Source organism: Cherax quadricarinatus, chromosome 5 (genome assembly GCF_038502225.1).
Source record: "Cherax quadricarinatus isolate ZL_2023a chromosome 5, ASM3850222v1, whole genome shotgun sequence".
NCBI lineage: Eukaryota > Metazoa > Arthropoda > Malacostraca > Decapoda > Parastacidae > Cherax > Cherax quadricarinatus.
This window is the reverse complement of record NC_091296.1, coordinates 32,999,466-33,018,632: the sequence shown is the minus strand read 5'-3', so window position 1 is coordinate 33,018,632 and position 19,167 is coordinate 32,999,466. Positions and strand designations below refer to the sequence as shown.

The 19,167-nt window shown below is 41.9% G+C and overlaps 1 protein-coding gene across 8 annotated transcripts in view; it reads left to right on the top strand.

The window, feature by feature from the left end:
- LOC128684781 (potassium channel subfamily K member 6) overlaps positions 1–19,167 on the top strand; it is a 78,359-nt gene that overhangs the window by 45,413 nt on the left and 13,779 nt on the right. For 6 of the 8 annotated variants that reach the window (XM_070101540.1, XM_070101512.1, XM_070101528.1 and 3 more), the window contains one exon: positions 300–317. The exons of the other annotated variants lie outside the window; for them this stretch is intronic. In XM_070101540.1, the coding sequence (XP_069957641.1) occupies positions 300–317 (18 nt within the window). The remainder of the gene's footprint in view (positions 1–299; positions 318–19,167) is intronic. 8 annotated transcript variants of the gene reach the window in all.

The following is a 19,167-nucleotide window of genomic DNA, read 5'->3' as shown; positions in this document are numbered from 1 at the left end:
TCATATCACATGATTCGTCTTCTGACTCTCAACGTTTCTCTCTTGCGACTTGACAATGGTCAAGGGCGGCCCGAAATGCTGTCTTAAATTTCCTCACCAAATTATGGTTTAGTTGTGGTTGTTAGTAGATTTTCTGACTACTCTTATTAAGTGAATATTTCCTAACTTCTCGAGGAATTACATCTTCTGAATAGTCTGCTTCATTTCTGCCTTTATGTATGGGTTGTATATTGATTGATTTCCGCTCACCTGTTCGATTTATCCCTTGCTTGCTGGGGACATCCCTTCGAACACGACAGGTCGACAACGACAACAAGGTATCTATCTTTATGCAACCAGCTTGATTACTAGACTGGAATGTGCTTACTTTCTTTAATTGGTGCACCTCTTGCTTTCCCAATCAATAGTAACATACAATCTACCCAATCTTCCATCACCACCAACCTCACCCTCCTCCTCCACCCCTCATCTACACCCACCTCACTTTGTAAACACTCATGATTACGACTGCTGGAGATTTGTTTACGTTTCTCACCACAATTTTATTATTCATGGGAGAAAGTCTTAAATCCGTAGTCAGGTTTTGGCCTGCAGAAAGGGATGGTAGCTCTAATTCTTAGGAATGTAGCACAGTAAAGGTGATTTCATCAGCTGTTCACACTTGTGCATCTTTCTTATAACAGTTCCTCATGGTAAGTGTTAAGACTTACTTTTGTTTCAGCGCTGCTATACAAGCTTTCTATATATCTGGATGTACAGCTGTACAAGCTTTCAATACATCTGGATGTACAGCTATACAAGCTTTCGATACATCTGGATGTACAGCTATACAAGCTTTCTATACATCCAGAAGCACAGCTACACAAGCTTTCTATACATCTGTATGTACAGGTATACAAGCTTTCCATACACCCAGAGGCACAGCTATACAAGCTTTCTGTACATCCAGCAGCACAGCTATGCAAGCTCTATATACATCTGGATGTACAGCTATACAAGCTTTCGATACATCTGGATGTACAGCTATACAAGCTTTCTATACATCCAGAAGCACAGCTACACAAGCTTTCTATACATCTGTATGTACAGGTATACAAGCTTTCCATACACCCAGAGGCACAGCTATACAAGCTTTCTATACATTCAGCAGCACAGCTATGCAAGCTCTATATACATCTGGATGTACAGCTATACAAGCTTTCGATACATCTGGATGTACAGCTATACAAGCTTTCTATACATCTGGATGGAAGTCTAGTTGAGTACAGTTAGGAAGCGAGTCTGTTTGGCGCTCAGAAGACGGAGGATAAAACCTCCACTAAGTCTTGCGCTGAATGACCCAGATGGGTTCAGCGCTATAATTTAATTATAAATATACATCAGGATGTGCTATCACACCTTTCCATACATCTGGATGTACAACCATACAACCTTTCTATACATCTCAACGTACAGTTATACAAGCTTGTATTCAACCTACAGAACAGAAGACACTAGTGCATCATTTGAGTATATTTGTCGAAACGTTTGGGTTGCTCAGTAAGCCAAACATCAAAACTAGAGGTAGCAGAAGGAGAGGTAACAGCAATCAGTCCTTAAGCCATGAAGAAGTAATTTTGAGGTGGTCAGTCCCTAAGCCTTGAAGTAATTTTAAGAAGGTCAGTCCCTAAGCCTTGAAGAAGTAATTTTGAGGTGGTCAGTCCCTAAGCCTTGAAGAAGTGATTTCGATGTGATCAGTCCCTAAGCCTTGATAAGCATTCACTTTTATCGCCACTGATCGAGGATATAGAGCTGAATAAATATTCAGGCTGAGTGACTGAACCTCAATATTACATCTTCAAGCCTAAGAATTTATCACCTTGCATTTACCTCTCCACTGATTCTTGTCTCCAATTTTTAAGCCATCAATGTATTTAACTGAAGAAGCCTGCTGTGCAAGCGAAACATCTCTACACTAAAAATGCTTAACTGTTGTAGCTATGTCCTACTCATCTAGACACTATTCTATATAATACTCTTATAAGGATACCCGTATATACAGCACAGTTGTATATACGGGTATCCGTATATATCCGTATATACAGCACAGCTGTATATACTCAAACAGCTGTGTGAACTTAATATACGACCTACACTATAGATCTACTGGCTTCTATACGACCTACAGTACTAGACAATTTTTACTGCTACCTTGAGAAAGCTTGAACAGCCACAAGTCAAACCAACAAGATCACTGTTTTCTTTTCTCGTAGTTTTGTTTACATTCATGCAGTATTCCTTGTCATCCCCAACCATCACTACCCTGGACCCCACCCAACTCCATTCCCCTTTCGATATTTTCTCTTCCCCATTCCATAACTACATTATATCCTCCCTTATTTCTCGTTTCCTCCCCAACGTCCATTATTCCCGTCCTCCCTTTCTCTTCACTTCCTCTCCCCATTTTTCCTTCTCTCACATCGTTTCCCCATTGCCATGTCAAACAAAATATATGATTACTAGTCTGGATAAACACTGCATAATAAGGTGCAAGAATATGTAGAGAGACTGGGGGAGAGAGAGAGAGAGAGAGGAGGAGAGGGTGAGAGAGAGGAGGAGAGGGTGAGAGAGGAGGAGAGGGTGAGAGAGAGGAGGAGAGGGTGAGAGAGAGGAGGAGAGGGTGAGAGAGAGGAGGAGAGGGTGAGAGAGAGGAGGAGAGGTAGAGAGAGAGGAGAGGTAGAGAGAAAGAGAGGGTGAGAGAGAGGAGGAGAGGTAGAGAGAAAGAGAGGGGGAGGGAGAGAAGGGGAAAGGTAAGGAGAGGTAGAGAGAGAGAAAGAGAGAGAAAGAGAGGGGGAGGGAGAGAAGGGGAAAGATAAGGAGATGTAGAGAGAGAGAATACAGACAGAGAAAAGAAGGAGAATTAAGGCTGAGAGAGAAAGAGAGGGAGAGAGAAAGAAGGATGGGAGAGAGATTTATGCTGGGTGAAAGATAGAGGAGAGGAGTCATTTTCTATGTTCTTTATATGGTTCAGGGTATTGAGCCACTGTAACATGGTATACAACGAACGGTGTAATATAAGGACAGGAAGGGAAAAGATACAGTCAAGAAATAAGACACAGGCAAGGAATGAGAGATACAGACAAATGTGAGATACATGCATATACGAAAACTACGATATGGTAGAAATAGACTTAAGGTAGTGAGAGATACAGTTAGGGTGAGAAATACATCAGTGATGACAGTGAGAAAATACTTGTGAGAAGTGAGAGATAAATATAAAGTGATGGAGAGAGAATGAAACACATGATCGTTTTTAAACTCGCTATTCAGCTCTCATGTTCTATTTTAGCTTTTATCTGGTACGCTGTCTAGCTTTACTTTGCTGTCTACCTCTAGCTAGTTCTTTGCTTGCTATCTTGTTTTATACTTCCTGAAATGTCTATAATTTCTAGTATGCTCTAATGTGCGTGTTCCCTCCCTCTCTCTGTCTAGTAATCAAAGTCTGGAATTTTCGAGCAATTTGAAGTCACGGTTCATTATTATTAAAAATATAATTGACTGGATATTATCCAATAAGATTGCATGATTCAGCCTTACATTAGCACGAACGTTGGCACTAATAAATTTATATAACTCTTTTTATCAACATTTTCATTATAATTGTTCAGTATAGGTACTATTCTGGCACAGAAAACCCTTAACAAAACTCAATCATCATTTGTAGCTTCTTTCTGGTGCTACTGTAACCTATCTAAAATAAATCTTTGCAAAATATTCTCAGTTTTGTTGAATTTTGTGGAATTAAAGACTCCACACATTTAAAATACTATCAATAACATTTACAAGATAACTTGTGAAACAAGAGAAGTAAATTTTGAAACACTGATAACCTAAGCTTAAGTACTAGGATGACAGACCATCATCAGCTATGTTTTTTACAACTGATGATTTTTTTCCTATGACTGCAGCTGTTACGATAATAAGGAGGTGCTAATTCTCTCATGACAGTTGTGAATCGTGTTATGTCTCATTATTCTACGTTGTCAGCGTTCATTAAGAAAAGAAAACAAACACTGAACGAAGATGGTAACACTTGTATCTCACCTACTCACTCTCTTGAAAGATCTCGCCTAACACCAAGACACCACACATCTCTAGGATTCTGTAGAAGCTTGTGTGAAAACCAACCCCATGACTTAGCTCTCTCTCTCTCTTTTCTCATCTCTCCCTCTTTCTTCTCATCTCTCCCACTCTTCTCTCTCCCTCCCTCCAATTAATAAATTTAGTAGTCAACATAAAATTCCATATATTTGGCATGCTCGTTCATCAACTCGAATAGAATATATATATATATATATATATATATATATATATATATATATATATATATATATATATATATATATATATATATATATATATATATATATATATATATATTTTTTTTTTTTTTCAACAAGTCGGCCGTCTCCCACTGAGGCAGGGTGACCCAAAAAAGAAAGAAAATCCCCAAAAAGAAAATACTTTCATCATTCAACACTTTCACCACACTCGCACATTATCACTGTTTTTGCAGAGGTGCTCAGAATACAACAGTCTAGAAGCATACACATATAAAGATACACAACATATCCCTCCAAACTGCCAATATCCCAAACCCCTCCTTCAAAGTGCAGGCATTGTACTTCCCATTTCCAGGACTCAAGTCCGACTATATGAAAACAACCGGTTTCCCTGAATCCCTTCACTAAATATTACCCTGCTCACACTCCAACAGATCGTCAGGTCCCAAGTACCATTCGTCTCCATTCACTCCTAACACGCTCACGCACGCTTGCTGGAAGTCCAAGCCCCTTGCCAACAGAACTTCCTTTACCCCCTCTCTCCAACCCTTTCGAGGACGACCCCTACCCCGCCTTCCTTCCCCTATAGATTTATATGCTTTCCATGTTATTCTACTTTGATCCATTCTCTCTGAATGACCAAACCACCTCAACAACCCCTCTTCTGCCCTCTGACTAATACTTTTATTAACTCCACACCTTTTCCTAATTTCTACACTCCGAATTTTCTGCATAATATTTACACCACACATTGCCCTTAAACAGTACATCTCCACAGCCTCCAACCGTCTCCTCGCTGCTGCATTTACCACCCAAGCTTCACACCCATATATATATATATATATATATATATATATATATATATATATATATATATATATATATATATATATATATATATATTTATCACACTGGCCGATTCCCACCAAAGCAAGGTGGCCCGAAAAAGAAAAACTTTCACCATCATTCACTCCATCACTGTCTTGCCAGAAGGGTGCTTTACACTACAGTTTTTAAACTGCAACATTAACACCCCTCCTTCAGAGTGCAGGCACTGTACTTCCCATCTCCAGGACTCAAGTCAGGCCTGCCGGTTTCCCTGAACCCCTTCATAAATGTTACTTTGCTCACACTCCAACAGCACGTCAAGTATTAAAAACCATTTGTCTCCATTCACTCCTATCAAACACGCTCACGCATGCCTGCTGGAAGTCCAAGCCCCTCGCACACAAAACCTCCTTTACCCCCTCCCTCCAACCTTTCCTAGGCCGACCCCTACCCCGCCTTCCTTCCACTACAGACTGATACACTCTTGAAGTCATTCTGTTTCGCTCCATTCTCTCTACATGTCCGAACCACCTCAACAACCCTTCCTCAGCCCTGTGGACAACAGTTTTGGTAATCCCGCACCTCCTCCTAACTTCCAAACTACGAATTCTCTGCATTATATTCACATCACACATTGCCCTCAGACATGACATCTCCACTGCCTCCAGCCTTCTCCTCGCTGCAACATTCATCACCCTTGCTTCACACCCATATAAGAGCGTTGGTAAAACTATACTCTCATACATTCCCCTCTTTGCCTCCAAGGACAAAGTTCTTTGTCTCCACAGACTCCTAAGTGCACCACTCACTCTTTTCCCCTCATCAATTCTATGATTCACCTCATCTTTCATAGACCCATCTGCTGACACGTCCACTCCCAAATATCTGAATACGTTCACCTCCTCCATACTCTCTCCCTCCAATCTGATATTCAATCTTTCATCACCTAATCTTTTTATCCTCATAACCTTACTCTTTCCTGTATTCACCTTTAATTTTCTTCTTTTGCACACCCTACCAAATTCATCCACCAATCTCTGCAACCTCTCTTCAGAATCTCCCAAGAGCAGAGTGTCATCAGCAAAGAGCAGCTGTGACAACTCCCACTTTGTGTGTGATTCTTTATCTTTTAACTCCACGCCTCTTGCCAAGACCCTCGCATTTACTTCTCTTACAACCCCATCTATAAATATATTAAACAACCACAGTGACATCACACATCCTTGTCTAAGGCTTACTTTTACTGGGAAAAAATTTCCCTCTTTCCTACATACTCTAATTTGAGCCTCACTATCCTCGTAAAAACTCTTCACTGCTTTCAGTAACCTACCTCCTACACCATACACTTGCAACATCTGCCACATTACCCCCCTATCCACCCTGTCATACGCCTTTTCCAAATCCATAAATGCCACAAAGACCTCTTTAGCCTTATCTAAATACTGTTCACTTATATGTTTCACTGTAAACACCTGGTCCACACACCCCCTACCTTTTCTAAAGCCTCCTTGTTCATCTGCTATCCTATTTTCCGTCTTACTCTTAATTCTTTCAATTATAACTCTACCATACACTTTACCAGGTATACTCAACAGACTTATCCCCCTATAATTTTTGCACTCTCTTTTATCCCCTTTGCCTTTATACAAAGGAACTATGCATGCTCTCTGCCAATCCCTAGGTACCTTACCCTCTTCCATACATTTATTAAATAATTGCACCAACCACTCCAAAACTATATCCCCACCTGCTTTTAACATTTCTATCTTTATCCCATCAATCCCAGCTGCCTTACCCCCTTTCATTTTACCTACTGCCTCACGAACTTCCCCCACACTCACAACTGGCTCTTCCTCACTCCTACAAGATGTTATTCCTCCTTGCCCTATACACGAAATCACAGCTTCCCTATCTTCATCAACATTTAACAATTCCTCAAAATATTCCCTCCATCTTCCCAATACCTCTAACTCTCCATTTAATAACTCTCCTCTCCTATTTTTAACTGACAAATCCATTTGTTCTCTAGGCTTTCTTAACTTGTTAATCTCACTCCAAAACTTTTTCTTATTTTCAACAAAATTTGTTGCATCACTTCTACTTTGTAAAAACTTCTCATATGCTAACTTTTTCTCCCTTACTACTCTCTCTACATCATCATTCCACCAATCGCTCCTCTTCCCTCCTGCACCCACTTTCCTGTAACCACAAACTTCTGCTGAACACTCTAACACTACATTTTTAAACCTACCCCATACCTCTTCGACCCCATTGCCTATGCTCTCATTAGCCCATCTATCCTCCAATAGCTGTTTATATCTTACCCTAACTGCCTCCTCTTTTAGTTTATAAACCTTCACCTCTCTCTTCCCTGATGCTTCTATTCTCCTTGTATCCCATCTACCTTTTACTCTCAGTGTAGCTACAACTAGAAAGTGATCTGATATATCTGTGGCCCCTCTATAAACATGTACATCCTGAAGTCTACTCAACAGTCTTTTATCTACCAATACATAATCCAACAAACTACTGTCATTTCGCCCTACATCATATCTTGTATACTTATTTATCCTCTTTTTCTTAAAATATGTATTACCTATAACTAAACCCCTTTCTATACAAAGTTCAATCAAAGGGCTCCCATTATCATTTACACCTGGCACCCCAAACTTACCTACCACACCCTCTCTAAAAGTTTCTCCTACTTTAGCATTCAGGTCCCCTACCACAATTACTCTCTCACTTGGTTCAAAGGCTCCTATACATTCACTTAACATCTCCCAAAATCTCTCTCTCTCCTCTGCATTCCTCTCTTCTCCAGGTGCATACACGCTTATTATGACCCACTTCTCGCATCGAACCTTTACTTTAATCCACATAATTCTTGAATTTACACATTCATATTCTCTTTTCTCCTTCCATAACTGATCATTTAACATTACTGCTACCCCTTCCTTTGTTCTAACTCTCTCAGATACTCCAGATTTAATCCCATTTATTTCCCCCCACTGAAACTCTCCTACCCCCTTCATAATTTGTATATATATATATATATATATATATATATATATATATATATATATATATATATATATATATGTCGTGCCGAATAGGCAGAACTTGCGATCTTGGCTTAAATAGCAACGCTCATCTTGCCATATAAGACAAGTGAAAATTTGTGTATGCAATAATTTCGCAAAAATCATTCTAAACCCAACGAAAAAAATATATTTCATTGTGTTTGCATAGTATTAAATTACTGTAAACGTATTTAAAATATATTTAGTAGGATTAGGCTAAAATAAATTGCGCTTGTTATAATAAGGTTAGGTAAGTTTTCTAAGATTCTTTTGGTGCAAAATTAAAATTTTTATATTAACATTAATGAAAAAAATATATCTTTAAACGTATAAGAGAAAATTTTGGATAGGACTTAATTTTAAATGAGTTCTTTCTAATTGACCAGTTTTACATATTCGGCACGACATATGTATATATTATATATATATATATATATATATATATATATATATATATATACACACACGAGGTACTATAAAAGGACCTAATGATAAAAGTTTGTTAGGTTATATATTAGTAGATAAGAGGTTAAGAGGAAGACTTCCGCATGTGCAGGTTTGTAGAGGGAAGAGAGAAATATCAGATCATTATTTACTGGTAGCTACAGTTAGACTGAGCAAGATGGGGGTACAAGAAGAATATCATCAGTAAGGGAACGAAGCTATATTTATTAAGATAATTAGGGCAAGATTTCAACGACTACTTGGAGAAAGGTGGTAGAGAAAGTAGAGGTAACGAGGTGGAATATAAATAAAGTAAAAAAAGAGGTTAAAAAATGGATGAGAGAGAGTGCAAAAGGAGAGCTAATAAAAGAGTGGGGTGAGATCAACAAGTTTACAAAGCCTAAGGAACAAATGAATTTAACAATTAAAAACAAAAGAAGGGAGCCATTTGATAAGAAAGGGAAGGTACTGGGAGGATGGAGTGAATATTTTGGGTTGTTGAATGTTGTTTAAGAGTGAGGCAATGATTTCTTGTGTAGGGCAGGGAAATATAACTTTTTAAGAGTGAGGAAGATCCAGCTGTGTGTAGGAAAATTGCGAGAATCAGTGGTTAGAATGAATGGGACAAAGTTAGTTTAGCATCATTACGCACCCCATGCCTATCCTGTGGGCGGTAGTCAAAGGATTACAGAGGCACATAATGGGTCCAGGGACGAGGTTGCAGGGGCAAAGCAGGTGGGATAGATGTGATTAAGATGTATGTTAAAAGCAGCAGTGATATAGTATATGCATGAAAGGGGGTAAGGAGCCTAGGGGTTGTTAAAGAGTGTGCGTATGGGATAACGGTGTCCTGTGGCCTGGTGGCTAAAGCTCTCGCTTCACACGGCGAGCGTCCGGGCTCGATTCCAGGGAGGGTAGAAACACTGGGCGTGTTTCTTTACACCGGATGTCTATGTTTCCCATCAGTAAAATGGGAACCTGGGAGTTAGTCGACTGGTGTGGGTTGCATCCCAGGACAAAACTGACCTAATTTCCCGAAATGCTCTACATAACAAGCGACTTTCTATACAGTAGTATGTCACTGATGTCAGCTAGGCCTGTATACCTTGTACATGTACTTGTAGAAATAAAAATATTTTTATTATAACTAAAGAGGAATAAGCCTGTTGAGAGTACCGGGTAAATGTAAGGTAGAGCTGCTATTGAAAGAATTATGAATAAGACAGGATTGCAGAGGAACAAGGTGTTTTAGGAAGGGCAGGGGATGTGTAGCCCAAGTGTATACACCGAAGCATGTAAGTGAACAGTATTTAGATGAAGGTAAGGAACTTTGCATTTATATATTTAGAAAAGGCATATGATAGGGTGGAAAGGGAAGCAATGTGGCAGATGTTGCAAAAGAATGGAATAAGTGGTAGGTTACTTAAAAACCGTAAAGTGTTTATACGGACAGTGAGGAAATATGTGGGATTATCGTTCGTTAGGAAGAATCTGAAGAGAAGTTGCAGAAGTTAGTAAAAGAATTTGGGAGCCTTTGTAAAAGAAAGCAATCAAAAGTGAACTCTAGAAAAGAGCAAACCGGTTTGTGTGACCGTGCTAGTTAGGAGTGAGTGGAAGTGGCATTTATGAGTTGACGTGCTGTTGGAGTATGAGCAGGGTAACATTTATAAAGGAATACAAAGAAATACAGTGGCTGCACTCTGAAGGAGGGGTGGGGATGTTTCGGTCTGGAGTGTCATCTGAATTGTGATGTCAGCACACTTCTGGAAAGACAGTGAAAGCATTTCTCTCTTTTCGGGTCACCCTACCTCAGTGGGAGGCGGCCGGTGAGTTAAACCCATTTCTTCAATATCCATCTGACCAACATCCATCCATTTGTATCTCTGCATTATCCCTGCACGTACTATATATATACATTTATCATTCATAAGCCCATTCAAATATAAAAAGGCTGTGAAATTATCACGACCCCCAGTCAGCGTGTCTTCTGGCCCTCCCTGGGCCACGACCCCCAGTCAGCGTGTCTTCTGGCCCTCCCTGGGCCACGACCCCCAGTCAGCGTGTCTTCTGGCCCTCCCTGGGCCACGACCCCCAGTCAGCGTGTCTTCTGGCCCTCCCTGGGCCACGACCCCCAGTCAGCGTGTCTTCTGGCCCTCCCTGGGGCACGACTCCCAGTCAGCGTGTCTTTTGGCCCAGACCCCAGTCAGCGCGTCTTCTGGCCCTCCCTGGGCCACGACCCCCAGTCAGCGTGTCTTCTGGCCCTCCCTGGGGCACGACTCCCAGTCAGCGTGTCTTTTGGCCCAGACCCCAGTCAGCGCGTCTTCTGGCCCTCCCTGGGCCACGACCCCCAGTCAGCGTGTCTTTTGGCTTTCCCTGGGGCACGACCCACAGTCAGCGTGTCTTTTGGCCCAGACCCCAGTCAGCGCGTCTTCTGGCCCTCCCTGGGGCACAACCCTCAGTCTTCCTGTCTTCTAGCCCTCCCTGGAGCACGACCCCCAGTTAGCGTGTCTTTTGGACGTCCCTGGGACTTGATCCCCCCCGTCAGGGTGTCTTCTAGCCCTCCCTGGGGCTTGTCTTCTAGTTGCCCGTGGGATTCGAGATTCCGCCCTCACGCCATGGCACTCGTTAGGCCCAGGGCACAACATAGCACTCAATAACTGATAACTCTTGGTACTCCGGGCTCCTCAGATACCCTTTAGCACTGACACCTGCAGCAGGTTCCAGTCTACCCTAGACCTCCTGAATATCACCACATACAGTTAGTCGAATTCAGTATTTGGAATAATATATATATATATATATATATATATATATATATATATATATATATATATATATATATATATATATATATATATATATATATATGCAAAACAACCACTCTGAAAGAATAGAGAAATTCCAAGCGCTTTCGTGACTACTCACATGATCAAGGAACTATCATAGTTCCTTGATAATGTGAGTAGTCACGAATGCGCTTGGAATTTCTCTATTCTTTCAGAGTGGTTGTTTTGCATATTTTGAAATCGCCTGTTTACTGTGATCTTATTGCATATATATATATATATATATATATATATATATATATATATATATATATATATATATATATATATATATATACTAGGTGCATGATTTTTGCAAACTGTTATGAACCACTACCTTGAGATTGGGATGTGCACTTGTGTGTGCGAGGGATGGCTGGCTGAATTACACAAGATTAAAAGTGCACTATGACATATCTATTGGGTGAGAGAGAGCACCCAATACATTACTGAAATTAATCACACAAAATTGGGACAATAGCAATTTTATTACAGCACTATAACACTCGTTATCACTCTGACGCACAAAACATCACTAATTACCAAATACTGCAATTTCACACGACACATCGCAAATTGCCGCGGAATCATTTTGACAATATCACAAGACTTCACTAATACCAATGTTACAAACCCATACGACGCATCAGTAATTATCGCTAGTACATAAGGTGAACTGGCAGTCTGCTAGTAACCGTCGCCCAACCACCACACTGACCAGCCAAGAAATAGTAAATTATTAAGACCAACGACAACGACCAAACTACCTTTAATTAAATTCCTCTCCTCAGGGAGGAGCAAGACATGGGTGTCCTAACACTGACATTCTGGCTACTGCACGTGGTGCCTGCTGTTTGCTGCTGAGTGTAAATTATCCCTTCAGATCTGATCACCGACTTACCTTTGGGTTGGTTAATTGGGTTTAAAGAGTATCAAATACATAAAGGATCATTCAGACTGCTTGAAGCCTGTTCGATACCAGTCAAGAATCCTTTACCCTGCCTTATATTAAGAATTATTATTATAATCAAAACCAAGTGATCCGCCCACAAGGATCATACAACTCTGCGGGGCAGGGTGTTGGCTTGATTAGAGACAAATGAGGGTGGAGAGGATAACAGACGTAGAGTTAGAAAGGGCTGTGAGGGGTGCTTAAGGAAGTACCATCCAAGTTTGTGTAACCTGTAGCTGTCAAAAAGTCCAAGAGGGAGTCTGTGTCAAAGGTGGGGCTTTCAGTGAGGAGGGAAGATAAAGTAAGGGTGTCAGGGCAGTGACTACGTCGGAGGCAAGTTTTGCGTGCTTGCTGGTAGACAGGACAGTCCAATAGAATATGGCAACTGAAACTGGAACCTGACAATTCTCACAGACTGGAACAGGGCGCCTCTCCATGAGATACTCATGAGAGAGACGTGTGTGCCCGATGCGAAGACGGGAGAGCATAGTCTCCCAACCCAGCATCCAGGATAAGAAGGCCAGAAACTTAAACTTGGCTTGATAAAATATAATTTGGTATGAATAAAATCAGTCCAAATTTGTTGGTCAAATACAGCTGACCGCACAGCATAGTCCACCTGCCAGTTTCCTTGAACATCTACATGACCAGCAGAAAGTGATTCCTTTGTTTCTGCTAGAAATGCGGCACAACCAAATTTGGATACGAAGAACTAGGGGATGAGGTGAATTAAATTTTCTGATAGCCTGCAAAGCACTAAAGGAGTCCCAAACTACTACAAATGTTGAGGTAGGCGTGGATATAACGCAGATAATCGCAATGAGAATTGCATACATTTTAGATGTAAAAATGCTAGTTGACTAATAAACGACCTCGCACAACACTGTCCGGGAAAACTGCTGCAAACCCACCACCGTCAGAGAATTCTGAAACATCAGAGTAAACTGCAACGGTATGAGAGTGAGATCGGACTTGGTTAAGAAAAAGGGAGCGAAACGCAACTGTACGTATTTTGAGCTTTCGCAGACAGTAGAAGGGATAAACAGACTTGAACTGTTGCAACCTCCCAAGGGAGGAGGAGAAAAGATATTTGCAAGATGAACATATAAAGGAGGCAACTGAAGAGAAGCCAAAAGAGTGAATACGAAGAGAAAAGGGACAAAGTAAACAAGGGCAGCAATCAAATAATGGACCTCAACTAACGTCCGTTACCATCCTGTATGTAGAAGGATCGTAAAGGTCATGAGAACAGCCAAAATATCATGAGATAATGAACATTACGCCGATCATGCAAAGACAGACCATTTCCCTCCGCACATAGACTCTCGACATGGAAGCAGCAAGAAACACCTTAGACACAAACGTAACCCCTGATGAATGGAATCAAGCCTAGAAAGAACTGCAGGAGAGGCCGCAGATTATATCTGGTCGCCATAATCTAGTTTTGATAGGATTAGGGCAGAATGAAGCGAAAGGAAGGTTCGTCGATCCGCCCCAATGAGTGAGGGGTTTTAAGGATGTTCAGCCGGCTATGGCAAGTCGCTTTCAGGGAGGTAATGCGAGGTTTTCAGGACAGCGGCGATGAAACAGAAAGCCGAGAAATCTGACCGTATCACGTTCAGGGATACGGGAACGATACATGTAGAATGAAAAAGGACAAGTGTAAGTAATGTGACATTTTATTGTGGCAACGTTTAACTCTCTAGGAGCTTCAAGTCATAATGGCTTGACAAAGCTCCTGGAGAGCGAAACGTTGCCACAAAATGTCACAATAGTTGCACTTGTCATTTTACCTAACATATTGTCGGTAATTCTACCAACATTATTACAGGTACAATAGAGTATCAGAAGCACCAGAAGGTCTGGTGAAAGTAATTTGGTGCATTTTAGCACCAGAAAATTTAAAACCATGAGTAGTGACCAAATGGGAAACACGGTTGACAGCATTCTGGAGTGAGGTTGCTATCAGGTGGCAATCAGTTCCTGCACAAGCTATAGCAAAGTCATCAACAAAAAGTAATGACCAAATATTAGATATAACAGAGGCCAGATCATTTATAGCTAATAGAAAAAGTGGTGCTAAGGACACATCCTTGAGGGACACCTTCAGCTTGGACAACGTCCGGGGAAAGCAAATTATTAACCCGAACACGGAAATGTCTCTCAGACAAAGTTTTTAAGGAAAAGTGGCAGACTGCCCAGGAGGCCTAAGGAATGAGCCTGGACCAAGATGTTTTATCTCAAAGTAGTGTCACATGTCTTTTCAAGATCAAAAATGACTGTGATGACTGGGTGGTTACTAGCAAAAGCATTATGAACATAGGTATCTAAGCAGAGTAAGGGGTCAGTAGTGGAGCGGCCCTTACGAAAGCCAGATTGACGAGTGGAAAGACTCTTCTCTCAATAAATACCAAACCAAACGTCTATTTCCTAGATGTTCCATCACAGTCCAAACTGCATTCGTAAGAACAATGAAATGGGACGACAGTGTGAGGCATCATGGCCCGAAGTACCTGGTTTATGAAAAGTCAGGCAATGGTAGTTTTCCACGGATAGGGAAGAACCCCTTGCGACCAAACAATATTAAAAAGATGTATGAGGACTACGAGGGCTGACAGATGTAAATGCTGACGCATACGAATATGAATGCCAACAGGCCCAGCTGCCGACGATCGGCAAGCGGTAAGTGTTGACTAGTTCTAGAAGCGTACAAGACTCTTCCCTGTTAGAAGAAATGTCTACAGGCATTAACTCTCTGGCAGACTCAGAGGAAAGAAACGAGGGCATAGATAGAGCCTCTGAGAGATACCGACAAGATGATTTCTGATTTCTGTGGCAACTTCAAGAAGGCTTTCTATGCTGATATCTGCAACTCTAAGAACGGGAGCCGGGTCTGGAGAGAACTTACCACTCAATTTCCGTATTTTTTTTTTTAACAGCACTCAGAGGAAGCCTAAGTGACGGTAGAAACCATCCCGCCAACAACACATGGATGACATGTGGAGCAACTACCCTCGCCCTTCTAAAATCAGAGTCGCTCTGTTATGCTACTGTAACGATATCGGCCCCATGCAGCACGTTTCAAACGCACTGCTCGAGCACAAGTAGACGACAACCAAGGCATGCATTTGTGAGGGTACCTACAGGAGGTTTAAGGGATTGCATTCGAGGCTGCGGATAAAACAGTGGACAGAAATAGCTGTAATAGCTCAAAAGTTGAGGACAAAGAAGGTTCTACACTAAAAAGAGTTTGACATGAGTAAAGAGCCCAATTCGCCCGTTCAAACTACCAATGTGGGCTGCGAGGCGGTCGAGAATACGTACAAGACTTAAGAAGGTTAGGAAAATGATCGCTGTTGTCTCCTCGATAAACGCGGAGATGGCTTCAGTAGTTTCATATGAGAGAGGAGGAGGTACTTGGTGGTAGAGAGAGATGTAGTTTGAGCAAAAAAGTGGAGAGACAACGGAAGACACCGAAGAAGGGATAGAGGTGTCTTGGCAGAAATAAATTTCCAAAGGGACAGGCGAGGGAGCAACTGTACTTGGGGGAGGATGAACTTCTACAACAGTATCTGATGCATCTCAAGGTAAAGGCCTACACTCAGAGATAGGGAAAGAATAACGTTAGGGAATGTCATGTGGTTTGAGGATTGAAGGAGATTTGGTCGTAAAAGAAGGTGTAGACTCTGGAGAAGGGATATGTGGCGTCGATTTAGTTAGGAGGAGGCGCATAGAATTTGAAACATGTGATTGGGAAGGTGAAAAGGACAGTAAGAGATGATGAGGCTGGAACCTCAGAGCCTAGGACCACAGAAGGGTTAGACACAGGTGACTGTCGAAGGGACACAGAGGCAATTGTTAGGCACCACCGAGGTCTGGGGCCATCTAGCGACCCTGGAATAAGAGAGCCATGGGAGTATTCCTTGGATTCGGAGATAGGAAACTGCCCTGGCGTAAGAGAATCCCTCTTACTCTTTAAGACAACGGATTACCCTTTATCTTAAGAAAATCTGGTAACGGCGAGAATAGGTACGGTGCGCCTCTTTGCAGCCTCTTGGCTGTAGGAAGGACTGCTATGGTCAACTGCACCACAGACAGGGCATTCTGTGACTGACCTACAATATTTTACCAGATGCCTAGAGCGCCAGCATTTCCTACATTGTTGTGGGGTACGGATCACCTCCCGCATTTGTAGGCATTATCCCGCTACGTAAACAAATGGTGGCAATTCATGGCTGTCAAAAGTTAGCCTCGCTATAATGAAAGGATAGCGCATCTCCCGCGGGCAGGGGGCTATATAAGTGTAAACTTTAATGATCGGGAGATTCTGGAGCTTGAATTGCTCCAGAATGTCTTCACTGCAAGCGAGAAAGTCGTGTTGTACGATTGTATATGGAAAGATAATAAATCCCCAGCAAGAATTAAGAGAAATGTACTTGCGAATCATAACTGGTGAGTTGTTAACAATGTCAAGAAAAAGATTATGTGCCTACTCTGCATTCTGTACTGTGAAAACACGTGTGCCACTCTTAAGAACATGGAAGGAAATGTTCTGCCCAACATTGCGAAGGAGTCCCTTGCTGATGCTGTGGTCGGAAAGATAGTAGCAGAAGTTGGTTGGAACATAAGGAATTTTGGTCAAGGACTGTGAAACAGAACGTAAGGGTAGGAATTGCTTAGTTGGATGTTTCTTAGAGGAAACTGAGGTTGGGTCATCAGTGACAGGTCGAGGTGTTTGGACGGGAGGTGCCGAGTCGTGTGTACGATCCAAAAGTCGACACACTGTAGTGGGAGAAGCCGGAATTATAGTTAAAGCCACGGGGAGGTCAGATGTGTCTCAAGGGTCGGTCGGAGCCGGGGTACCAGATAGGGTAACGAAACGTTACCCGGAGAAGGTACCGGATTAGAAGAGAGGTCCGAAGGCATGCCAGGGTCTGTAGGGATTGACGCAGAAAAGGAAGGGGTCTGGAGGAGGAAGGTCATGGGTACGGGTCTCCATGATAAGTTTCCCCCTTTAAAAAAAAAAAAAAAAAAAAAAAAGGATCGTATATCCTTCCCCCCCCCCCGTGCCCAAGAGGGTCCACAGTGCAGTCAGCAGTGCAGATGCGGCATGGAACCCGTGCCCTACCCTACCCTTCATGCCAATAAACCAGCAATTCAGGATAGCAACCTCACATCCCCCGAGCCACCTCGGCGGACAAAAGAGGGTGGACAGAAACCTGCCACAAGGTATACCTCCTTCGGCCACTACCTCCCGGAACCGACAGGCAGCCTTCAGAGATACACTTGCCACATGAAGGACACCGTAAGCTGCCCCCGGAACTCCGGAGTGGGATCCGGACATACCCAGATGATCCAGATTCCACAGCAAACTACACCACCACAAAGTACCTAAAAGGAATGGGATGGACAACGACACCATTTTTCTAACCAAGGAGCTAGAATTTCCGAGGGGAAGACCCCGAAGGCCAAAAGCAGGAAAAGACGGAGAGGGAAGGGATGGGGAGAGGAGGAATGGGAGCGGAGGGATAGGAAGCATGGAGCAGGAAAGGGAGGAATGGGAGATAATTAGGTTTAGTCAAAGGAAGACCGAAAGGTCCAATTCCTCATACCAGAAGCCTCTTCACTATAAGGAGCCTCCCCTTGAAGAGACTTATGTTAAGAAAACTCCGTTCTAGCTCGCTGATTGGCTGACCCAAAACAGCCAATGGTAATGGTTTAGATTCCTCATACCGAACAAGGCTTGGTAATCACAGAGTCTGTTTAAAACAGAGATCTACCGACACAGTAAAGCGTGGTCAAGCATTCATCGTCATTTTCTTAATATAAGAAGTATAAATCCAAAAATCTAAATATTTGTACTTTTTTTATTATTATAATCATAACTAAGCGCTATATCCCAAGGGTCACACAACGGGGCTCTATTTTTTTGATAAACAAAATAATCAGAAATGTAAACATGTCTATTTTTCACCTTCGTTCAAATCTGAGATAAATTATTATTAGCACAAGACATATTACCTTAATTTTATCAAATTTTCTGCTGTATTTGAATATTTACAATGGATCTTGACATACGCTTTACGATATTTTTTTTCTTTTTCGTCAATATCTTAATTTACTATTTTCTTACAAGAAACCGTAAATCGTTCTTATTTTCTAGCTTGCATACCCTTTGCCCTCCCACTTCACATAAAAAGGAATGAAACTAAGATAACTCTCAGGCTTCTAACTTGGGTACTAATTCTGCGATCATATACTGTGAGGAGATGGACCTTAATTTGCCTCGGTAAAACGAGAAATCTCCGAGAGCCTTTTCTCTCTTCCCTGCCTTAGATCTACGTCAATCTCTCCATCTGTCATCAGATACATCCATTTATTCCTGTCTTCACGTATTTGTCATACATGTCTATGTCTATCTTTTTATCCCAGTCAACTTCATTCTGCAAGGACATACATGCGCATGATGCTCTTTGCATTAGACGATCTCCGTGTACCTCCATTTTTACTCCATCTATTTCCAGTTATCACCGTTGTCTTGTCACATGTTATCTGTGAACGCCTCCCCATGCGTTAGCAGGTAACTGTTAACGTAGAAACATATTACCCTGTCCATGGAAATGTGTTGATAGCCAGTGACATTTATAATTATAATCATAGGGGAGCGCTAAACCCAGAGGATTACACAGCGCATATGGGGGGAAGGGGGATGGAAG